This window comes from Balaenoptera physalus (genome assembly GCF_965194825.1).
Source record: "Balaenoptera physalus genome assembly, chromosome: 8".
Lineage (NCBI taxonomy): Eukaryota > Metazoa > Chordata > Mammalia > Artiodactyla > Balaenopteridae > Balaenoptera > Balaenoptera physalus.
In genome coordinates, this window is record NC_138887.1 from 17,894,395 (window position 1) to 17,920,296 (window position 25,902).

Genomic DNA, 25,902 nt, shown 5'->3' on the forward strand with positions numbered 1-25,902 from the left:
ACAAAGTTGAGTGAAAACCCAGCAAGAGAGTCTAAAATGCCTTTTCATTGTCAAATTCTTGTTGCCATTCCTTTGTCTGTTTTCACCCTGTGCTGTAAATTTTTTTTTTTTTTTTCATTTTACGTGTGTTTCTCTCCTATGCTCTTCTGTCACCTGCCCTTTCTATGAAGGTTCCAGGTAGAATTACTATAGGGATTCAGCTGGATCCTTCACTCACAGATCTCTCACTTCCATGCCTCATTTTCTGAGGCCCCACGGGAAGTAGGCTGAAGAAAGGAGCACAGTTCTTTTATCTGTATAGAGATTATGTGACTCGCCCCAGTCTGTCTGCAGCTGCCTTACTTTCTGACTGTTCTTTCTTGCCTAGCAGAAGGCAAATACAGAGCTCTGAAGATGGATTTTTCTCTCCCTCCTTCTACCTACGCGACCATGGCCATTCGCGAAGTGCTAAAAATGGATACCAGCATCAAGAACCAGACCCAGCTGAATACCACCTGGCTCCGCTGAGGCCTTTGTGTCCAGATTAGAAAATGCAGATACATGTTTGCTGGCTTCCTGTTCATTTTCCTCTTAGTACAGACCCCTATGTGGATTTTGGATCTTTGTACTAAAAGTCTATTTGTATTTTTCCAAGTTTTTATTAGCTTAATTTGCAATATTTGTACATACATACAAATTTTGAGGATCCTAATTCTAGCTCAGAGAATATCAGTTGGTTAGAATATATTTCAGGTGCTTAAATCATAGTAAAACGTCAGCTTTACTGGCTTTATAATCATTTAAAGGAATTTGGTTTAAAGTAGCAGTTTTAGGTTTTGCTACATTCTTCAAAGGACACAGTAATTTTTAATGCATCCATGAATGGAGTACATAACAATGCATTTTAAGAGAAAATGCAACAAAACATATCTTGGCTATGGATAAATAATTAGAGTGACCCTTCCCCCTAAAACCTGTGAATATAAATAACAGTACTCATGCTTGTTTAAATGGTGATAAAACATCTACAAGTTTAAAAACACAAAGTGATTGTCATTATCCAGCTCATGAACCAGGTTCAGGTAAGTGTTTATAGACTTTTCAGTTGCAATAGCTTTTGCATTTATTATTATCATTGGCTTGCAGGAGAGTTGCATCAATAGGGCTTTTTATTTCTTGATGTAAACGTGTGCACCTCTTTTTGTTAGTTAAGGTCTAATTTTTATTCTAGGTGCCTTTTATGTTCAGAACTCTTTCCACTGGACTGATTGATATCTGCCCGAAAATAAATGATAGAGAATAAAGCTTTTGAAAACTTACAAGGGCTCCTCCTATCAACAGCATTATCCTTGGTTATTCACGGCTTAGGTATTTCCAGTTCTGGCCATGCATAAAACTTTGCTCTGGTGTGAAAGCATAAATATGCCTTTCCAAAGGTGTGTGACATAATTGTACCATCATTTCTAGAATGAAATATAATAAATATTTTTAAAAACTCAGTTCTACTGGTTATGTTAATAAATAAATACTTAAACTGAATGCAAATGAGAATGTTGGCCCTACTGAAGGCGAGAAACTAAGTGAATGAGAGATCCTCAGAAAAGGTGTGTGGTGTCGTGACCGGGCGTGAGATAATATGGTGGCGTGTCCAATTGTACGACTGATTGACCATGTTAGACTGGCATCAAGGTTATTCTTACAGTAGCACCACTCACTTGCCTTCCAGCGTGCTTTCTGGTTGGAAAAGAAAGGGATAGAGAAGAGCCACCCTGCTCCGCCATGGGAGTACGGATGACATTCGTCCTGTATCTGTCAGTGGAAACAAGGTGGAAAATTGTATTTTAGCCCTGGTATGTTAATGATGTCTGTCACGTTGCAGAGGTTAAAAAAAGATTAGAACCCTCCCGGTAAGTTACCCTTTCAGCTGGCTAATTTCTAAAGAATCTTTTGCCCCACCAGGGCCAAATATATGAAATGTATGATTTGTCTATTTGTACTTTCCAGTGCTAGCAAGTTATTCTTCAGCAGACTGATTAGTGAGAAAGTATTTATTGAGGGAACCTAACTCTGCATGTTGCAAGTGCATTCCGTACTTCTGCATTTATAAATTTACATTACAAAAAAAAAAAGTGAGGCTAAACTTATGTTTTCTTCATTTTCGAAGTATTGATACTTGTGGCTCTTTGTGCCGAGGTAATTTTCCTGGCTGCATTAGCTGACTTCCAGTTTGTGCATGTCTCCTCTTAAACAGCAGTGAAGGATAATGATTCAAGGCAGATCCTTAGAGCCATTTTGAGACTTGGGGACATATCTAATGCTAGGGACTTGGTCAACTGGGAATAAATCATTGCCGTAGCATCTTCTTGTTAACAAAGTGGGGGTGTGGGGCGGGGAGCAGGATTCCCGTGAGGCAGGTTTACGAAGCCTGACGGCAGCTGCATCCTCAACATAAAAGTATCTTTGAAAAAAGAAATCTTTGTTTCCTAAATTTTTGCCGGACAAATAATAAAGGATGAGTGTTTTTTATTATAATATAAAACCAGCGCTATTTACTGATGGAAAAGTAAGCTAAATAACCACCGTCTGACCATCAACTGTTTTCATGGTTTCATGTGGTAGATTATAACTAGACTGCCATTATACTAATTAAAAAGATACCTGGTTGATTCCCAAATCTTCATGGTTACATGCTGTAGACAACAAGTAGACATCTGTGATACTAATAAAAATTTTTTTTTTCCTGGTTGATTCCTGAATCAACCGAAAAATTGGTAGCAGCTGCAACAGCACATCAGTACTTAAAACTCCACCAGTTGTTCCAGGCTGTACAAATTAGCACAAACCGGTATGTATTTGCACTAAACTGCATTCTGTGGCCAATTTTGCACTGAAAAATCAGGGTGTGGGTATGGGTGTATAATACAAAATAGAATATATATAAATGTTATACTAACTTCTTATCTGTGCTAATGCGTGTACATGTGGTATTTTGAAACATAAAAACAGTCTAGGAGAATGTACTGTGTGGTTAGCATGGGTGAAGAAGTGAGAACACAGCAGAAGAACCTCAAAGCCGTGGATGGCCAGGTTCTGCCCTTCCTGAATTGAAGAGTGTGCCTGCATAACAAAGGGTAATTTAAAAGTTTTTCTTTGTTCAATGAAATCTGCTTTCCTACTTTATGGGACTACATTTCTATAGGATAAAACTTCTCTGTTTTGGATCACAAACTCCTTGGAAAACCTAAGGAAAAAGTGTGGACATTGTCTCCAGGGGAAGGAAAGGGGTAAAGCATGTATATACACACACATACACCTATACATACACACATGTGCTAACTTTTTATACAGTTTTATGCGCTCCAGTGTAGTATTCAGCTAAGACCCCCTACTCTGGGTCAGTGCTTTCCAGACGTTAATGTGCATAGGAATCACCTGGAGATGCTGTTACTGCAGAATGTATTTCAGGAAGTCCAGATGGAGTCAGGAATACCTTGTGTTTCTAACAAACTCCCAGAGGTACTTGTGCTGCTGGTATGCACACCACACTTGGGGAAGCAAGGCTCTAGACCTTTGCCGGCCAGTACAGCAGCCCTAGCCACGCATGTTAATTTAAATTTAAGTTCACTAAAATGAAGTTGAGCTTCCCAGTCACACTAGCCACAGTTCAACAGCCCCGTAGCCATCTGTGTGGTTAGTGGCTGCTGTATTGGACAGCACTGCTCTGGATAACAAATGCGTCACCAGAAATATTCCAATACACAGGAGGTGCGACACCCAGCGATGCTAATGATTAAAGGCAAACGCTCAGGTAATACACATTCCACAGGTGCAGGTGGGGTTACGTTGCCATTAGATCCAGGGCTCACACTGATGGCTTAAGAGTTCCCACTTGAAGTAGATCACCCTAGGGGTCTTCCTTAAACTCAGTTCAATGCTTCTCATGTTCTGGTTTCCTCCTGGATCACCTGTGATCCTTTTTTCTGCCCTTGCTTTCATCTAGATACCTTGTCCAAAGGTTTAATCAAACCATTCTTAAAGCTCTGAGGCCTTTTTGCTCCACAGGGGGAAATTATCCAGAACTGCTGGATAATTAAAATTATCCTTAACTGCTGTCATTTAAAACTTTCCTTCTTGGCTGGCACATGCTGTAGCTTCTTAGGAAAGCAACAGCTGCAGCAAGCATGGTTGGAGGGTCCACATGATTGTGTTGTCTCAGAGGAGTACGGTGATGACTTTGTGTTACAGCTTTTCCACCCATACTAAAGACTCCTGCAAAGTGACCAGTATATAAAAGAGATGGCAACAGGGAACTATAATAGGAGAAGTTATTCAGAGCCCTGTCTTCTGATGCATACGTACCTTCCCCTCAAAAGCTCTAAATGTTTTTCTAGAGCAACTCTTTCCAATAGAAATATCATGTGAGTTGCATATGTAATTTGAAATGTTCTAGTAGCCACATGGAGTCTGTTTAAAAAGAGACAGGTGGGATTAATAGTATGTATTTTATTTAAACCAATATATCTAAAAGATCATTTCAACGTGTAATTAATATGCAAAGCTAAATATTTTTCAGTCTGCTTTTTGTAGTAAGTCTTTAAAATACAGTGTGTATTTTACACTTAATACACATCTCAGTTTGGACCAGTCACATTTCCAGTGTTCAGTAGCCACATGTGGCCAGTGGCTACTGTGTTGGACAGTAAGGTTTTGAAAGAGCACTTCTTTATTGCATGTCATTGGTATAATGGTAAATATGCCTTCAGTATTAAGGTTTAATTTGTCATACTGGGAATATGTAAGTTGGGAGTAAGGCTAATTAAATGTGATTTTGGCACGCCTAATTGATTATTACATTTTATGGTGATTGGGAGTAAATGTTTTTACTGTGGGAGCACATAGCAAACCTGACTGTTAATAGATGGGCAATATTTCAGGATGCTGAACTTTTCCTTAAGCTGTTCCCGATGACGCTCTGCAATTTTCTCTCCTCTAAATAATGCAGAGCTAATCCTTAGTGCAGCTTCTATTTAGATTTTAGAGTCCAAATTCATGGAATATAAATTGAGGTTTCAGGGGTGAGAGTGAGGATTCTGTGACTGGTTAGCTCCCAAAGCTGGGAACCCAAGTTGTTTGTGCAGGCGGGGTAAGGCGATTGAAGCAGGGCTGAAGTTTCTGCCTTGTTTTTTTTATTAATAGCTTTGTTGAGATATATTTCATATGTTGTACAATTCACTTATTTAAAGTATGTAATTCAGAGGTTTTTTAGTGTATCCAGAGCTGTGCAACCATCACCACCATCAATTTTACACCACCTTTATCACCCCAAAAAAGAAACCCCTTACCCATCAGCAATCACTTTCCGTGCCCAGCCCCTGGCAAGAACTACTTTCAGTCTCTATAGATTTGTCTGTTCTGATCATTCATATAAATGAGGTTATACAATATGTGGTCTTTTGTGACTTCTTTCATTTAGCATAATGTTTTCAAGTTTCATCCATGGTGTAGTAGGTGTCAGTGCTTCATTCCTTTTTATTGCCACATAATATTCCATGTGTGAATATACCACATTTTGTTTATCCATTCATCCATTTGACGGATGTTTGGGTTGTTTCCACCTTTTGGCTGTCATGAATAATGCTCCTAGAAACGGTTTTGTTCAAGTTTCTATGTGGATATATGTTATTTCTTTTGGGCATATAACTAGGAGTGGAATTGCCGGGTCATATAGGAACTCTGTGTTTAATCTTCTGAGGAGCTGCCAGAATGTTTTTCAAAGCATCTGCACCATTTTACATTCTTACCAGGAGTGTATGAAGGTTCCAGTTTCTCCACATCCTCACCAACACTTGTTATCTGTCTGATTATAGCCACCCTAGTGGTTGTGAAGTTGTATCTCATTGTGGTTTTGACTTGCATTTCCCTAATGACTAATTATGTTGAACATCTTTTTGTGTGCTTATTGGTCTTTTTTCTACGTTTTTTGAAGAAATGTCTATTCAGATCCTTGGTGCATTGTAAAATTGAGTTATTCGTCTTTTTGTGGTTGAGTTTTAAGACCTCTTTTATATTTTCTAGATATATTATCAGATATACAGTTGGCATATATTTTCTCCCATTCCCTGTGTTTTATCACTTTCTTGGGGACTGAGTTTTAAAGGTTTCAGGAGATATTCTTTGTTGAGATTTTGTTTGTAAACTAGTCCACAGTAACCCCAAAATGGATTTTCATGACAGGGACGGCTGGAGGTTAAGTGCAAGAATTCCTCAACCTTAACTCTCTGGAATGAAAGGCACTTAGGCACATCTGGGAGCACTTCTCATTCAACTCTGATCAGCTCCACTTGCAGCCTCTGAGATCTGTGTTGGCACAAATAGCATGTGGGTAAAAGCACCCCTGCTACTCTCTTTAGACGCCCCCAACCCACAGCTGCTCTTTATGGGCCACAGTCATCCTGTTTCTACATTTTTTCCCTTACTATTTACAAAAATAGTTTTCACCATGGAAGATCTGATGCCTGTTTTGACCAAGACAAAAGGTTTCACTCTTAAAAACCTTGGTCTAGAGGACTCAGTCGCTTTATTTGACAAGGAAGCCACTTTCCATTGACTTGACCCTTTAGAAAGATGATATTGTCTTAGTTGATCCTAATACCATTCTCTGTCTAATAATGTGGAGTTAAAGTCTGTTTCTTTCCTGAGCCATCCTGACTGCTTAGGGTCGGTCCCTTGTGCTTTAATTAGGGGGAAGTCATGATGTAGATAACTCCAAAAAGTGAAAATCCAAAATTAGATATAGTTTACTTTTTAAAAATAAATTTATTTATTTATTTATTTTTGGCACGGGCTTTCTCTAGTTGCGGCGAGCGGGGGCTGCTCATTGTTGCAGTGCGCAGGCCTCTCATTGGGTGGCTTCTCTTGTTGCGGAGCACGGGCTCTAGGTGTGCGGGCTTCAGTAGTGGTGGCACACGGGTTTACTAGTTGTGGCGCGCAGGCTCAGTAGTTGCGGTGCACGGGCTTAGTTGCTCCGCAGCATGTGGGATCTTCCCGGACCAGGGCTTGAACCAGTGTCCCCTGCATTGGCAGGCAGATTCTTAACCACTGCACCACCAGGGAAGCCCTAGATATAGTGTACTTTAAATACAGCACAGCTTATTGATATCTGTAATTCTACAAAGAAAAAAATATGCATCATTCATTCCACAAATGTTTATTGCATTCCTGGTACAGGCATACCTCATTTTACTGCACTTCACAGATACTGCGATTTTTACAAATTAAAGGTGTGTGGCAACCCTGGGCTGAGCAAGTCTATTGGCATCATTTTTCCAACAGCATCTGCTCATTTCACGGCTCTGTCACATCTTTGTAATTCTTACAGTATTTCAAATTTTTTCATTATTTGTTATGGTGATCTGTAACCTCTGATGTTACTCTTTTTTTTTTTTTTTTTAAATCAGTCATCAGTTTTATACACATCACTATATACATGTCAATCCCAATCGCCCAATTCAGCACACCACCATCCCCGCCCCACTGCAGTTTTCCCCCCTTGGTGTCCATACGTTTGTTCTCTACATCTGTGTCTCAACTTCTGCCCTGCAACCTGGTTCATCTGTACCATTTTTCTAGGTTCCACATACATGCATTAATATACGATATTTGTTTTTCTCTTTCTGACTTACTTCACTCTGTATGACAGTCTCTAGATCCATCCACGTCTCAACAAATGACTCAATTTCTTTCCTTTTTATGGCTGAGTAATATTCCATTGTATATATGTACCACAACTTCTTTATCCATTCGTCTGTCGATGGGCATTTAGGTTGCTTCCATGACCTGGCTATTGTAAATAGTGCTGCAGTGAACATTGGGGTGCATGTGTCTTTTTGAATTACGGTTTTCTCTGGGTATATGCCCAGTAGTGGGATTGCTGGGTCATATGGTAATTCTATTTTTAGTTTTTTAAGGAACCTCCATATTGTTCTCCATAGTGGCTCTATCAATTTACATTCCCACCAACAGTGCAAGAGTGTTCCCTTTTCTCCACACCCTCTCCAGCATTTGTTGTTTGTAGATTTTCTGATGATGCCCATTCTAACTGGTGTGAGGTGATACCTCATTGTAGTTTTGATTTGCATTTCTCTAATAATTAGTGATGTTGAGCAACTTTTCATGTGCTTTGTGGCCGTCTGTATGTCTTCTTCAGAGAAATGTCTATTTAGGTCTTCTGCCCATTTTTGGATTGGGTTGTTTGTTTCTTTAATATTGAGCTGAATGAGCTGTTTATATATTTTGGAGATTAATCCTTTGTCCGTTGATTCATTTGCAAATATTTTCTCCCATTCTGAGGGTTGTCTTTTCGTCTTGTTTATGATTTCCTTTGCTGTGCAAAAGCTTTTAAGTTTCATTAGGTCCCATTTGTTTATTTTTGTTTTTATTTCCATTACTCTAGGAGGTGGATCAAAAAAGATCTTGCTGTGATTTATGTCAAAGAGTGTTCTTCCTATGATTTCCTCTAAGAGTTTTATAGTGTCCAGTCTTACATTTAGGTCTCTAATCCATTTTGAGTTTATTTTTGTGTATGGCGTTAGGGAGTATTCTAATTCCATTATTTTACATGTAGCTGTCCGGTTTTCCCAGCACCACTTATTGACGAGACTGTCTTTTCTCCATTGTATTTCTTTGCCTCCTTTGTCATAGATTAGATGACCATAGGTGCGTGGGTTTATCTCTGGGCTTTCTATCTTGTTCCATTGATCTATGTTTCTGTTTTTGTGCCAGTACCATACTGTCTTGATTACTGTAGCTTTGTAGTATAGTATGAAGTCAGGGAGTCTGATTCCTCCAGCTCCGTTTTTTTCCCTCAAGACTGCTTTGGCTATTCGTGGTCTTTTGTGTCTCCATACAAATTTTAAGATGATTTGTTCTAGTTCCGTAAAAAATGCCATTGGTAATTTGATAGGGATTGCATTGAATCTATAGAGTGCTTTGGGTAGTATAGTCATTTTCACAGTATTCTTCCAATCCAAGAACGTGGTATATCTCTCCATCTGTTGGTATCATCTTTAATTTCTTTCATCAGTGTCTTATAGTTTTCTGCATACAGGTCTTTTGTCTCCCTAGGTAGGTTTATTCCTAGGTATTTTATTCTTTTTGTTGCAATGGTAAATGGGAGTATTTCCTTAATTTCTCTTTCAGATTTTTCATCATTAGGGTATAGGATTGCAAGAGATTTCTGTGCATTAATTTTGTATCCTGCAACTTTACCAAATTCATTAATTAGCTCTAGTAGTTTTCTGGTGGCAGTTTTAGGATTCTCTATGTATAGTATCATGTCATCTGCAAACAGTGACAGTTTTACTTCTTCTTTTCCAATTTGTATTCCTTTTATTTCTTTTTCTTCTCTGATTGCCGTGGCTAGGACTTCCAAAACTATGTTGAATAATAGTGGTGAGAGTGGACATCCTTGTCTCGTTCCTGATCTTAGAGGAAATGCTTTCAGTTTTTCACCATTGAGAATGATGTTTGCTGTGGGTTTGTTGTATATGGCCTTTATTATGTTGAGGTAGGTTCCCTCTATGCCCACTTTCTGGAGGGTTTTTATCATAAATGGGTGTTGAATTTTGTCAAAAGCTTATTCTGCATCTATTGAGATGATTATATGGTTTTTATTCTTCAATTTGTTAATATGGTGTATCACATTGATTGATTTGCGTATATTGAAGAATCCTTGCATCCCTGGGATAAATCCCACTTGACCATGGTGTATGATCTTTTTAATGTGTTGTTGGATTCTGTTTGCTAGTATTTTGTTGAGGATTTTTGCATCTATATTCATCAGTGATATTGGTCTGTAATTTTCTTTTTTTGTAGTATCTTTGTCTGGTTTTGGTATCAGGGTGATGGTGGCCTCATAGAATGAGTTTGGGAGTGTTCCTTCCTCTGCAATTTTTTGGAAGAGTTTGAAAAGGATGGGTGTTAGCTCTTCTCTAAATGTTTGATAGAATTCACCTGTGAAGCCATCTGGTCCTGGACTTCTGTTTGTTGGAAGATTTTTAATCACAGTTTCAATTTCATTACTTGTGATTGATCTGTTCATATTTTCTGTTTCTTCCTGGTTCAGTCTTGGAAGGTTATACCTTTCTAAGAATTTGTCCATTTCTTCCAGCTTGTCCATTTTATTGGCATAGAGTTGCTTGTAGTAGTCTCTTAGGATGCTTTGTATTTCTGCGATGTCTGTTGTAACTTCTCCGTTTTCGTTTCTAATTTTATTGATTTGAGTCCTCTCCCTCTTTTTCTTGATGAGTCTGGCTAATGGCTTATCAATTTTGTTTATCTTCTCAAAGAACCAGCTTTTAGTTTTCTTGATCTTTGTTATTGTTTTCTTTGTTTGTATTTCATTTATTTCCGCTCTGATCTTTATGATTTCTTTCCTTCTGGTAACTTTGGGTTTTGTTTGTTCTTCTTTCTCTAGTTGCTTTAGGTGTAAGGTTAGATTGTTTACTTGAGATTTTTCTTGTTTCTTTAGGTAGGCTTGTATAGCTATAAACTTCCCTCTTAGAACTGCTTTTGCTGCATCCCATAGGTTTTGGATTGTCGTGTTTTCATTGTCATTTGTCTCTAGGTATTTTTTGATTTCCTCTTTGATTTCTTCAGTGATCTCTTGGTTATTTAGTAACATGTTGTTTAGCCTCCATGTGTTTGTGTTTTTTACGTATTTTTCCCTGTAATTGATCTCTGATCTCATAGCATTGTGGTCAGAAAAGATGCTTGATATGATTTCAATTTTCTTAAATTTACTGAGGCTTGATTTGCGACCCAAGATGTGATCTATCCTGGAGAATGTTCCATGCGCACTTGAGAAGAAAGTGTAATCTGCTGTTTTTGGATGGAATGTCCTATAAATATCAAGTAAATCTATCTGGTCTATTGTATCATTTAAAGCTTCTGTTTCCTTATTTATTTTCATTTTGGATGAATTGTCCATTGGTGTAAGTGAGGTGTTAAAGTCCCCCACTGTTATTGTGTTACTGTCACTTTCCTCTTTTATAGCTGTTAGCAGTTGCCTTATGTATTGAGGTGCTCCTATGTTGGGTGCATATATATTTGTAATTGTTATATCTTCTTCTTGGATTGATCCCTTGATCATTATGTAGTGTCCTTCCTTGTCTCTTGTAACATTCTTTATTTTAAAGTCTAGTTTATCTGATATGAGTATAGCTACTCCAGCTTTCTTTTGATTTCCATTTGCATGGAATATCTTTTTCCATCCCCTCACTTTCAGTCTGTATGTGTCCCTAGGTCTAAAGTGTGTCTCTTGTAGACCGCATATATATGGGTCTTGTTTTTGTATCCATTCAGCGAGCCTGTGTCTTTTGGTTGGAGCATTTAATCCATTCACGTTTAAGGTAATTATCGATATGTATGTTCCTATGACCATTTTCTTAATTGTTTTGGGTTTGTTTTTGTAGGTCCTTTTCTTCTCTTGTGTTTCCCACTTAGAGAAATTCCTTTAGCATTTGTTGTAGAGCTGGTTTGGTGGTGCTGAATTCTCTTAGCTTTTGCTTGTCTGTAAAGCTTTTGATTTCTCCATCAAATCTAAATGAGATCCTTGCCGGGTCGAGTAATCTTGGTTGTTGGTTCTTACCTTTTGTCACTTTAAGTATATCATGCCACTCCCTTCTGGCTTGTAGAGTTTCTGCTGAGAAATCAGCTGTTAACCTTATGGGAGTTCCCTTGTATGTTATTTGTCGTTTTTCCCTTGCTGCTTTCAATAATTTTTCTTTGTCTTTAATTTTTGCCAATTTGATTACTGTGTGTCTCGGTGTGTTTCTCCTTGGGTTTATCCTGTATGGGACTCTCTGCGCTTCCTGGACTTGGGTGGCTATTTCCTTTCCCATGTTAGGGAAGTTTTCGACTATAATCTCTTCAAATATTTTCTCTGGTCCTTTCTCTCTCTCTTCTCATTCTGGGACCCCTATAATGCGAATGTTGTTGCGTTTAATGTTGTCCCAGAGGTCTCTTAGGCTGTCTTCATTTCTTTTCATTCTTTTTTCTTTAGTCTGTTCCGCAGCAGTGAATTCCACCATTCTGTCTTCCAGGTCACTTATCTGTTCTTCTGCCTCAGTTATTCTGCTATTGATTCCTTCTAGTGTAGTTTTCATTTCATTTATTGTATTGGTCATCTCTGTTTGTTTGTTCTTTAATTCTTCTAGGTCTTTGTTAATCATTTCTTGCATCTTCTCGATCTTTGCCTCCATTCTTTTTCCAAGGTCCTGGATCATCTTCACTATCATTATTCTGAATTCTTTTTCTGCAAAGTTGCCTATCTCCACTTCATTTAGTTATTTTTCTGGGGTTTTTTCTTGTCCCTTCATCTGGTATATAGCCCTCTGCCTTTTCATCTTGTCTATCTTTCTGTGAATCTGATGTTACTCTTGTGATTGTTTTGGGGCACCACAAACTGCAACCATGTAAGACGGTGAACATAATAAATGCTGTATGTATTCTGACTGCTCCACTGACCAGCTGTTCCCCAGTCTGTCTCCCTCTCCTCAGCCTCCGTATTCCCTGAGACACAACAAAATTGAAAATTGGCCAATTAATAACCCTGCATTGGCTTCTAAGTGTTCAAGTGAAAGGAAGAGTCATATGGCTCACTTTAAATCAAAAGGTAGAGATGTTACGCCTAGTGAAGAAAGTATGTTGAAAGCCAAGGTAGGCTGAAAGCTACGCCTCTTGTGTCAAGAGGCAAGTTAGCCAAGTTGTGAACGCAAAGGAAAAGTTATCGAAGGAAATTAAAAGTGCCCCTCCAGTGAACACATGAATGATAAGAAAGCGAAACAGCCTTATTGCTGATATGGAGAAAGTTTTAGAGGTGCGGATAGAAGATCAGGCCAGCCCCAGCATTCCCTTAAGCCAAGTCTAATCCAGAGCAAGGTCCTAACTCTCTCCAATTCTTTGAAGCCTGTGAGAGGTGAGGAAGCTTCACAAGAAAAATTTGAAGCTAGCAGAGGTTGGTTCATGAGGTTTAAGGAAAAAAACCCATCTCCATAGCATAGAAGTTCAAGGTGAAGCAGCAAGTTCTAATGTAGAAGCTCCAGCAAGTTTTCCAGAAGATCTAGCTGAGGTAATTAATGAAGATGGCTACACTAAACAACAGATATTCAATGTAGACAAAAACAACCTTTTATTGAAAGAAGATGCCATCTAGAACTGTCATAGCTAAAGAGGAGAAGTCATTGCCTGGCTTCATAGGACAGGCTGAAGACTCTTGTTAGGGGCTAATGCAGCTGGTGTCTTTAATTTGAAGCCAATGCTCATTTACCATTCCAGAAATCCTAGGGCCGTTAAGAATTATGCTCAGTCTACTTTGCCTGTGCTCTATAAATAGAACAACAAAGCCTGGATAGCAGCACTTCTGTTTACAGCATGGTTTACTGAATATTTTAAGCTCACTGTGAAGTCCTACTGCTCAGAGAAAAAAGATTCCTTTCAAAATATTACTGCTCATTTACAATACACTTGGTCATCCAAGAGCCCTGTTGGAGATGTACAGCGAAATTAAATGTTTTTGTGCCTGCCAACAGAACATTCATTTTGTAGCCCATGGTTCAAGGAATAATTTCAACTTTAAAGTCTTATTTAAGAAATACATTTTGTAAGGCTACAACTAATACAGGTTGTGATTCCTCTGATGCATCTGGGCAAAATGAATTGAACACCTGGATTCACCATTCTAGATGCCATTGAGAACATTCATGATTCATGGGGAGAGGTCAAAATATCAACATTCACAGGAGTTTGGAAGAAATTGATTCCAACCCTGATGGGTGACTTTTGAGAGGGTTCAAGACTTCAGTGGAGGAAGTAACTGCAGATGTGGTGGAAATAGCAGGAGAGCTAGAAGTAGAAGTGGAGCTGAAAGATGTGAGTGAATTCCTGCAATCTCATAAAACTTAACAGTTGAGGAATTGCTTCTTATGGATGAGCAAAGAAAGTGGTTTCTTGAGATGGAATCTACTCCTGGCGAGGATGCTGAGAAGACTGTTGAAATGACAGCAAAGGATTTAGAATATTACATAAATATTCTAAATAATAAATAGATGATGAAGCAGTGGCAAGGTTTGAGAGGTATGACTCCAATTTTGAATGAAGTTCTGTGGGTAAAATACCGTCAAACACCAGTGAGAAATTGTTCATGAAAGGAAGAGTCAATCGATGTGGCAAACTTCATCACTGTCTTATTTTAAGAAGTTGCCGTAGCCTGCCCAACCTTCAGCAACCACCACCCTGAACAGTCAGCAGCCATCAACATCGAGGCAAGACCCTCCACCAGCAAAAAGATTATGACTTGCTGAAGGCGCAGATGATGTTTAGCATTTTTTGGCAATAAACCATTCTTCTAATTAAGGTATTTCCATTGTTTTCTTATATATATAATGCTATTGCACACTTCACAGATAATATAACGTAAAACGCTTTTATATGCACTGGGAACCCATAAAATTCATGTGACTCGCTTTATTGCAATACTCACTTAATTGTGGTGGTCTGACTCGAACCCACAATATCTGTGAGGTATGCCTGTATACAGAAAGCACTGTGGATATATCTTTAAGTAGACCTTGCCCTCAGGGAGCTCTTGAAATTAGTTTGTCCAGTACTTCCTTCCTGTACATATACCAACTGATGGCAGGAGAAAAACAGTCCAAAAGCATGCTAGAAAGGGAAGCCTGGCTGCTTAATAAAACTGGAAAATAAATCAGAAAATAGAAAATTCTTTATAATGGATAGTCACGAAACTAGAGGTAGTTACTTTTCAGAAAATTTTGAATGTAAAGTTTTTAACACTAGACACATAAAGAATATATTTCTTCTACAAACTAGTGTGTATAGAGTAGATAAGAAACAAGGATATACTGCATAGCACAAGGAATTATATCAATTATTTTGAAATAACCTGTAATGAAATATAATCTGCAATGATACTGAATCACTATGCTGTACACCTGAAACTAACACAATACTGTAACTCAACTATACTTCAGTTTTTAAAGAATTAAAAAATTAATGAGTAAAAGAATATATTTCTCTTTAGATGTACAATTTCCTAATTTTATGCTCAACAAAGGCAGATAGTTATAAAGACATAACTACACTGACCAGCTATACTAAAAACCAGAGAATTTATGGTCCAAAAAAATATTAATGGCAAAATTAATGTTAATGCAAAAAACTGCAAATGCTTTTTTTCTCACATCTCATATTATCTTCGAAGGGATTTTCTGATACGTATTTCTAACAAAAATCACCAAAGCTAATCTTTAAAAATTCACTATGTATTTTATTTTATTTTATTTTATTTTATTTTATTATATCTTTATTGGAGTATAATTGCTTTATAATGTTGTGTTAGTTTCTGCTGTATAACAAAGTGAATCAGCTATATGTGTACATATATCCCCATACCCCACCCTCCCTATCCCACCCCTTCACAATATATTTTATTTCTTTTCAAAGAACGAGCTTTTGATTTCATTGCTTTTCATGGCAAACTTTTTTTTTTTCATTTATTTATTTTATTTATTTATTTTTGGCTATGCTGGGTCTTCGTTGCTGCTTGCGGGTTTTCTCTAGTTGCGGCGAGCATGGGCTACTCTTTGTTGTGGTGCGTGGGCTTCTCATTGCAGTGGCTTCTCTTGTTGCAGAGCATGGGCTCTAGGCTCGCAGGCTCAGTAGTCGCGGTGCACGGGCTTAGTTACTCCGTGGCATGTGGGATATTCCTGGACCGGGGCTGGAACCCGTGTCCCCTGCATTGGCAAGCCGATTCTTAACCACTGCGCCACCAGGGAAGCCCTGATTTCATTGCTTTTCTCTATGGTTTTTCTGTTTTTGATATCACTGATTTCTGCTCTAATTTTTAAATTGTTTTTCTCTGCTTGCTCTAGGCATAAATTGCTCTTCTTTCTCTAGTTTTTGATGGAAGCTTAGATTATTGACTTCAGATCTTTTCTGAAATGCACATTTAATGTTATAAATTTTCTGCTAAAGCACTGATTTTGCTGCATCCTACAAATTTTGATAAGTTGTATTTTCACTTTCATTTAAGTTCAAAATATTAAAGTTTTTTTTTTTCTTGTGACTTCTTTTTTGACTGGTATTTTATTTAGAGAGTCTTGTTTAATCTCCAGATATTTAGGGTTTTTCATAAACAAAATGAAAAGACTGCCTATGGACTGGGAGAAAATATTTGCAGATGATGCAACTGACAAGGGCTTAATTTCCAAAGTATACAAACAGCTCATATAACTCAATAACAAAGAAGCAAACAACCCAATCAAAAAATAGGCAGAAAACCTAAATGGACATTTCTCCAAAGAAGACATACAGATGGCCAAGAGGCACATGAAAAGATGCTCAACATCACTAATTATTAGAGAAATGCAAATCAAAACTACAATGAGGTACCACCTCACACCAGTCAGAGTGGCCATCATTAAAAAGTCTACATGGGAATTCCCTGGTGGTCCAGTGTTTAGGACTCCGCTTTCATTGCAGAGCGTGTGGGTTCGACCCCTGTTCGGGAACTAAGATCCAGGAAGCCGTGCTGTGCAGCCAAAAAAGTCTACTAATGACAAATGCTGGAGAGAGTATGGAGAAAAGGGAATCCTCCTACACTGTTGGTGGGAAAGTAAATTGGTATAGACACTATGGAGAACAGTGTGTAGGTTCCTCAAAAAACTAAAAATAGAGTTGCCATATGATCCAGCAGTCCCACTCCTGGGCATATATTTAGACAAAACTATAATTAGAAGATATATGCACCCCTACGTTCATGGTAGCACTCTTCACAATAGCCAACACATGGAAACAACCTCAGTGTCCATTGACAGATGAATGGATAAAGAAGATGTGCTACATATATGCAATGGAATATCACTCAGCCATAAAAAAGAAGGAAATAATTCCATTTACAGCAATATGGATGCAACTAGAGATTATCATACTAAGTGAAGTAAGTCAGAAAGAGAAAGACAAATACCATATGATATCACTTACATGTGGAACCTAAAATAAGACACAAACGAGCTTATTTACGAAACAGAAACAGACTCAACAGACATTGAACAGACTTGTGGTTGCCAAGGGAGGGGGTCAGGAGAGGAATGGACTGGGAGTTTGGGACTAGCAGGTGCAAACTATTAGATATAGAACGGATAAACAACAAGGTCCTACTGTGTAGCGCTGGGAGCTATATTCAATATCCTGTAATAAACCATAATGGAAAAGAATATGAAAAACTATATGTATACATATATATGTAAAACTGAATCACTTTGCTGTACACCAGAAACTAACACAATATTGTAAATCAACTATACTTCAATTTAAAAATATATTGGGGTTTTCCAGCTATCTTTCTGTTTTGATTTCTAGTTTAATTCATTGTGGTCTGAGAATATACTTTGATTTCTTTTTTTCTTCAATTCCTTCAAGTGTGTTTTATGGCCCAGAATGTGGTTTGTCTTGGTGAATGTTCCATGTGAGCTTGAGAAGATATTTACTATATCCCAGGAACTCCTGGGATATAGCCATATTTACTGTATAGTAATATTTTCAAGCTCCCTGATTCTTTCCTTGATTATGTCCAGTCTGTTGATGAGCCCATCAGAGGCATTCTTCATTTCTGTTACACTGGGTTTTTAATTTCTCATAGTTTTTAAATTCTTTCTTATTGTTTCCATCTCTGTGTTTACATTACCCATCTGTTCTTGCATGTTACCTACTTTTTTATTAGAACCTTTAACAGTAATCATAGTTATTTTAAATTCCAAAGTCTATGCCATGTCTGAATCTGGTTCTGATGCTTGCTTTGTCTCTTGCCTTAGAACAGTATGTCTTGTTTTAGCCATACTAAGGTATATTAGGTAATAGGGGCTGAGATCAGTAGGTGTTCTGTATGCGGTCTTACGTTAATCTGGCTAGGAGTTGGACCGTGTTTCATATTTGCTGTAGCTGTAGGTGTCAGAGACTTTCATTTCCTCTAGTGTCCTTGTTTCTGTCTCCCCTGTTGGCTTTGTGGCTGAATAGAATCTGCACCTTGCAGCTCCTTCAGCTGTAATCCACTGTTATACTGTGGCCCTGTTGATGTGGTAATGTACTGGGGAGAGAGGAAATGTTCTATAATCCTTTGTGTAAATCTCAGTCTTTTAATAGGCCTGTGTCCCTGAACTTTCACAAGTGTTTCTCAGTATTTTTCCCCCTTAGGTGAGAGAATAAAGCTAGAGGGGGCTGGTTTGGGTAATTTCCCTTCCCCCAAATGAACTAAGGCTCTGGTGAAGTCTTTTCTCTCTACTGAATAGGTCTTTGTTAAGGAGAACACTGGGCATATTTCAGAATGGTTACTTTTCCCCTCCCCCTGCCAGAAACACAAGTGTTCCATCTTGGCTCTTCATAATGAGAACCTAGTGGGGCTCCTGGAAGTAAAACCCACTGAAGTATGGAGACCTCAGTTAGACTACAGCCCTTCAGAGTTTCTCTCTCTAATGCTGGTCCACACCCAGTCTTCAGCAATTCATCGAAGTTACCATGTAACTTCCTCCTGGTTTATGGCTCCAGAAGCTTCTATTTCAGGTAAGCTGATGTCACCTGTGACTCTGTGTTCTACTGTCTCTAGATTCTGACGTGACAGTTTGTCCTGCAACCTCAGTTCTCTTATTGCTCCAAGAAAAGCCATTAAAGTCATTGATTTTTCAGTTTGTTCAGCCTTTTTCTTTTAAGGACATGAGAAACAACTTCCAAACTCTTTATATATCAGAACTGACTCTGGAAGTCCCCCAGTGTGTATTTTTTAATTAATTAATGTATATGTAATTAATCCCTCTTACTTGGAATAAATTACATGACGCTAGTGCTTCTCAATCGCCATTGTATTAACCCCAAGCCTCCTAAAATAACTTAACACTTTGCTGTGATTTCTAATTGTTTCTCTGTTTATATGTGTGTGTATTTCTGTGTCTCTATGTGTGTGTATATCTATACACCTCTATATACTCACATATATATATTTATATATATATACATATATACACATTTTTAATGTGGCTGTAATGTGTGTATCATACTATGCTGCAACTTCTTTTTCCACTTAATATTCTCTGTACTTCGTTTTCTTTAAAAGCTAAATTTATTTCAGATGAGATTTATATTCAACTGACAAAACTGTACTTTTCCTCAGGAGTCCTGAAATTTCATTTATAATATGGTATATATTATATATAGCATATAAACTGTATTCATACTATATTAAAATGTTGTGATTCTATTTAAAACAGGCCAGAAAATTTTAATTCATTTCCCACTACTTTTTATACAAGTATTCAATTGTATAATTATGTTCCTAATTTCCAAATAAAATATCAACATATAATAAATAGAAAAGCTGAAATAAGTTTTTCTATTTTCCATCTCGTGAGGGTTCAACAAAAGTTTGAAAGTAAATTTTTTTCTGTAGCTTTACTTTCACATATATTTCTGGTTTAATATGGCAGACAGAGCACACACATCTATCTTCTTTCTCTCCCAAGGTCTCATTGAATTATGGAATTACAGAAGAGAGTGAGCAGGTGGGGTCACATTGATAGAGAAAAAGAGGGAATTGCACTTAGTCCAACACACCGTATGTAATGAAGGAAATCCTGGCACTGGCATTTGGCTAGTTTGAGTTGAATACAAAGAGCAGGGCTGGACCCGGAAGCCCTCTTTAGGATAATTCATTACCGAAGCATGTTTGGAATTGCAGGGACATTTGGGTCCCTCCCCACTCCTCTTCCATCATTTATTCAACAGATATTTGTTGAGTGCATTGCAAAGCACTAGGCCCTGTTCCAAGTGCTTTTTCCTAAAGAAAGTGGGCAGGTGGCCTAAGGAAGGCACCCAGCGAAGTGCTTCAAGCCTGGGCGAAGGAGAGCAGAGCCTGAGCCTACTTCAGAAGTCCACAGCAGCCGCGGGTGGGGAGGAGGGAAAGGCAGCTCTGCCTAGGAGAGAAACACGCTAAACCTGTTCCATGCAAAAGTACAGCCCTCCTTAATTAGGCGATTGTGGGGTTCCCCAGGCTGTCTGCTGGCTCTGTACCCACACATCTGGTGAGACATGCTGGAAGGCAAGCTCTGTCACTTACAAGCAACCCGCTCTCCCCTTGGGGAGGTCAGCTGGGGAACAGAGAACTTCACTACTAAAGAAACCCACACCCACCTCTGCCTAGACTAACCAATGGAGGCCTTTGTTCCTACATCTGAGTGAATGTCAGGGCTTACCAGACAAGAGGAAAGGCAGCAGTAACACGGAAGAGAAGGACCCCGATGAACAAACTGAGTAACAAGCCCCATCGGAGACATATATAACTCTAAAAACAGAAGAGGCTTTCAAATTGTCCTAGTTAGCATACTCAGAGGATAGTGCATCTATCAAACAAAAAGTCTGCAATGAAAGGGAATTAATTAATCAGACAACCGAAAGAGTGATTGCCAAGATGACATACCGGATTAGAAAAATGATAAAGTGGAAAGCTGAAGGCCAAGTAATTGGGAGGACAAAGTAGAGGAAGCCTCTCAGAATAGAAATAAAAAAGACAGCAGATGGAGGATATGTCAATGTAAAGAAGGAGAGAACAAAGACAGGAGAGTGGAAAAATAATAGAAAATATCCCCTAACTGAAGAAAAGTATGACTCACCAAGTATCCAGCAGTACTAATTAGAAAGGTCCACACATTCTGATGACATTTCAGAAATCCAGAAATTCCAGGGAAGTCCCTAGCTTTAGGTTTAAGTAGATAAACTATAAAATTATGTCAACAAAATAAGATAATAAGACGAAAAGAGGAAATTAAAAAGAACAAAAGCATTAAGTTACTGCTTTTCAGAGAGGGATCAATAAATACGACATTGCTTATTTAAGAAATAGATGACTTCGGGACTTCCCTGGTGGTCCAGTGGTTAAGACTCCGTGCTTCCAATGCAGGGGGCCCGGGTTTGATCCCTGGGCAGGGAATTAGATTCCGTATGCCTCAACTAAGAGCACACATGCCACAGCTAAAAGATCCTGCACGCCTCAACGATGACCCCACGTGCTGCGACTAAGGCCCAGCACAGACAAATAAATGTGAAAAAATAAAGAAGAAATGGATGATTTCATATAATAAAGACAAAAAGGTAGGGCTTCCCTGGTGGCACAGTGGTTAAGAAATCTGCCTGCCAATGCAGGGGGCATGGGTTCGAGCCCTGGTCAGGGAAGTTCCCACGTGCCACGGAGCAACAAAGCCCGTGCGCCACAACTACTGAGCCTGTGCTCTAGAGCCCACGAGCCACAACTACCGAGCCCACGTGCCACAACTACTGAAGCCTGTGTGCCTAGAGCCTCTGCTCTGCAACAAGAGAAGCCACCGTAACGAGAAGCCCGCGCACCGCAACAGAGTAACCCCCGCTCGCCGCAACTAGAGAAGGCCCGCGCACAGCGACGAAGACCCAAGGCAGCCAAAAATAAATTAATTAATTAATTAATTAATTAATTAATAAAATATATATGACAGATTTCTCATGGCTTAGCCATTAAAAGATTAATGCTCTGCTGAATATTTCTCGGAATTCTGTTAACTCCAACAGAAAATCCCCTGTTTGTAGATAATGATCCACTGGAGACATCTGAGGGAATAAGCCAAATTATTCCAGCCAGAAGTCCTCGACCAACACAATATGCCAGTTTTATTGGAAATCTGACCTGCTTTTCTAAATTTAATTACCTGATGAGAAGATGGAGACTTTGTTGTGATACATATATTTATAAAGGACCTAGAAAACTGAAGATGATAACCAAGATTTGAACACAGTCTGTCTTTTTTAGTTGGTTAGCATTTCATGTGTGGTTTATAAATTCTGAAAGATGATAACTTCAGCACTGAAAAGAACAAAAATTTTTTTTGACATTTATGACATGTTACTCAGCCAGCAGAGGGAGACAAGGCTATACAGCTTTTAGCAGCTATACTTCTTTTTCCTTCTTTTGTTTTTTTTTTTAATTGAAGTATAGTTGATTTACAATATCATGTTAGTTTCACGTGTACAGCACAGTGATTATATGTGTGTGTGTGTGTGTGTATACACACACACACACACACACACACACACATACACACACATACATATATATATTCCTTTTCAGATTCTTTTCCCTTACAGGTTATTACAAAATATTGAGTATAGTTCCCTGTGCTATACAGTAGGTCCTTGTTGGTTATCTATTTTATATATAGTAGTGTGTATATGTTAGTCCCAACCTCCTAATTTATCCCTCCCTCCACCCTCCTTTCCCCTTTGGTAACTGTAAGTTTGTATTCTGTTTGTGAGTCTCTTCTGTTTTGTAAATAAGTTCATTTGTATCATTTTTTTTAGATTCCACATATAAGCAATATCATATGATATTTGTCTTTCTCTGTCTGGCTTACTTCACTCAGTATAGTAATCTCTAGGTCCATCCATGTTGCTGCACATAGCATTATTTCATTCTTTTTTATGGCTGAATAACATTCTATTGTATATATATACCACATCTTCTTTATCCATTCATCTGTCACTTGACATTTAGGTTGCTTCCATGTCTTGGCTATTGTAAATAGTGCTGCTGTGAACATAGGCATGCCTGTATCTTTTCAAATTTTGGCTTTCCTCCAAATGTATGCCCAGGAGTGGGATTGCTGGGTCATATGGTAGCTCTATTTTTAGTTTTTTAAGGAACCGCCATACTCTTCTTCATAGTGGCTACACCAATTTATATTCCCACCAACAGTGTAAGAGGATTCCCTTTCCTTCACACCCTTTCCAGCATTTATTATTTGTAGACTTTTGGATGACGGCCATTCTGACTGGTGTGAGGTGATACCTCATTGTAGTTTTGATTTGCATTTCTCTAATAATTAGTGATGTTGAGCATCCTTTCATGTGCCTTTTGGCCATCTGTATGTCTTCTTTGGAGAAGTGTCTTTAGATCTTCTGCCCATTTTTTTATTGGGTTTGTTTTTTTGTTTTTGAGCTGTATGAGCTGTTTGTATATTTTGGAGATTTAATCCCTTGTTTGTTGTATCGTTTGCAAATATTTTCTCCCATTCTGTAGGTCTTTTCATTTTGTTTATGGTTTCCTTTGCTGTGCAAAAGCTTTTAAGTTTAATTAGGTCCCAAATGTTTATTTTTGTTCTTATTTCTGTTATTCTAGGAAATGGATCCAAAAAAGATAATGCTGCAGTTTATGTCAAAAAGTGTCTGCCTATGTTTTCCTCTAGGAGTTTCATAGTATCCGGTCTTACGTTTAGGTCTTTAATCCATTTTGAGTTTATTTTTGTGCGTGGTGTTAGAGAAATGTTCTAATTTCATTCTTTGACATTATACTTTTCTGCTAGCAATAAGAAAAGTGATATCAGTGTACGAGGAATCATCAGAAAGGTCTTGGAGACCATTTTCCAGATGAGGAAAATGAGACCCAGAGCAACATACTGACTTGGGTCATAGTGAGCACCTCTGTCATCTCCAACACCTGGCTCAGTGCTCTTTCCTTTACCCTGTGTTCTCAAAGGGGGCAGTAGTGCCCTCTCAGCATTTGGAAAATGTGTGAAGGTATTGGTGATTGTCACAATAACTGGGTGGCTTTACTGGCATTTTAACACCTGGAGACCAAAGATATAAGATGTCTGCCATACAGGGATAGTCACGCCTAATGAAGTCTTGTCATCCACCCCTGTTTTTCAAATGTCCTACCAGATGTAGGTTGAAAACCTGTTTATAATTATCTGACCCTAGAAAAAAACTTCATTTTACAAATAAACACAAGTATTTTTTTACACGTTTTATAACATACCCTGAATTTTCCAAGAAAACAAGTATCATGTATGTGAAAGGGCAATGTGACTGTGTTACGTTCTGTTCCTTAGCAAGAGTTTTTTGCCATTTCAGAACACCACATCACCTATGTCAGCACCATGAAGGATATTCAGTTCACCGTGCCACACACTTGTATTGTTCTGCCCTTGTAACTGGTCACATTTACTTTGATTCTGCATTGAAATGCAATTGTCTGATTATTTCCTTAAGCCTTCTTGTGTAATAGTGTCTGAAATGGAAATGCCTATTCCTTTATAATATAGTTGGAGCATTCATTATATTGATCCTTTATGGAATTATATTTGAGGAGATATTATATGATCAGTGAATTTCACTTATGGAGTAAGTAAAGTACACTTATGGAGTAAGTAAAGTATGGAGTAAGTAAGTAAAGAGTAATTAAAAGGACATTACAAAATACTTATAATAGTAACTTTTGGCAGTAATCCCCAAGTTGATCTACAGGTTCAATGCAATCCCTAACAAAATTCCAATTGCCTTTTTTTGTAGAAGGGACAAGCTCTCCTAAAATTCAGGTAGACATGCAAGTGACTCCAAATGGCCAAAACGATCTTGCAAACGAAAAAGTTGGAGGACTCATACTTACTGATATCAAAACCTACTACAAAGCTACAGCAAACAGTGTGGTGTTGGCATCATCTCAGACATATAGATCAATGGCACAGAATCAAGAGTCCAGAAATAAATCTAGACATCTGTGGTCAGTTACTTTTTTGGCAAGGTTCAAAGCTTATATAATGGAAAAAGAAGAATCTTTTCGACAAATAACACTGAGGCAACTAGATATTGACAAAGACTCTCTCCTTGACCTAATTCTAGGCAGTCTCTTCGAAGTCCTCTAGGCCTCAACTTTCAGTGTCTGTCCTTGTTGGGCCTGCATCACCCACTGTCAACAAGAATCTTTTAATTCAGTTTAGAAGGAACCCCGACACTGCTTGTCGAATTAAATTCCTCATTCCGCATTGATCCCACAGGTGATATATCTGATCACCCTTGCCTGGCTTCAGCAAGAATCCTGTCAAGTCAGCTTAGGCAGAATCCCCCCCTTAACCCTGATGTTTCCTTTTTGTAATTTTTTTATCCAGTGACCCTCCCCTCACACCCTGCTCCTTGGCTCTAAATTCCCACTTTTCCATATTATATTTGGAGTTGAGCCCGATCTCTCTCCCCTATCGCAAAACCCTATTCCAGTAGTCTCTTGACTAAAGTCTTCCTTATCATCTTTAACAAGTTTCAGAATAATTTTTTCTGTGATAATATCGACATGCAAAAGCATGTATTTGGACCCCTACCTCACACTATATACAAAAATTAACTCAAAATGGACTAAAGATATAAATGTAAGAGTAAAAACTCTTAGAAGAAAGCATAGGTGTAGATTTCTATTAACTTGCATTAGGTAACAGTTTCCTAGATAGGACACCAAAAGCACAAGAATAAAAGAAAAAGTAGAGAAATTGGACTTTGTCCAATTTTTCAAGCTTTGGTGTGTTATAGGGCACTATCAAGATAGTCAAAATAAAACCCACAGAATGTGAGAAAATATTTGTAACATATATCTGATAAGGGTCTGGTATCCAGAACATATAAAGAACTCTCACAACTTAACAACAAAGACAACTCAATTGAAAAATGGGCAAAGGATTCGAATAGATATTTTTCCAAAGAAATACAAATGGCCAAAACGCACATGAAAAGATGTGCAACATCATTAGCCATCCGGAAAATGCAAAGTAAATCCACAGTGTGATAACACTTTACACCCCCTAGGATGGCTATAGTTATAATAACAACAACAAGTGCTGGCACAGTTGTGAAGAAATTTGAACCGTCAAATATTGCTGGGGGGAAGGTAAAATGGCACAGCTGCTTTGATAAACAGTTTGACATTTCTCAAACTGTTAAACACAGAGTTACCTCATGACCCAGAAATTCTATTTCTAGTTATATACCCACGAGAAATGAAAACATTTC

At 38.2% G+C, this 25,902-nt stretch overlaps 1 protein-coding gene and 1 long non-coding RNA gene across 4 annotated transcripts in view; one reads left to right on the top strand and one right to left on the bottom strand.

Annotated features, from left to right (window-relative positions):
* LOC309666305 overlaps positions 1–25,902 on the bottom strand; it is a 386,060-nt gene that overhangs the window by 223,720 nt on the left and 136,438 nt on the right. The gene's annotated exons all lie outside the window — the stretch shown is intronic.
* The window catches only part of PUS7 (pseudouridine synthase 7), a 125,052-nt gene that overhangs the window by 55,131 nt on the left and 44,019 nt on the right, over positions 1–25,902 (top strand). Inside the window, exon 15 of one of the 3 annotated variants that reach the window (XM_082473536.1) lies at positions 368–504. Coding sequence is in view for 1 of the 3 variants with exons in the window: in XM_082473534.1 (XP_082329660.1) it covers positions 371–507 (137 nt within the window). In the remaining 2 variants the exon portion in view is untranslated. Of the gene's footprint in view, positions 1–367; positions 7,937–25,902 lie in introns of those variants that run through there. The other 2 variants (XM_082473535.1, XM_082473534.1) reach the window with 2 other exon arrangements.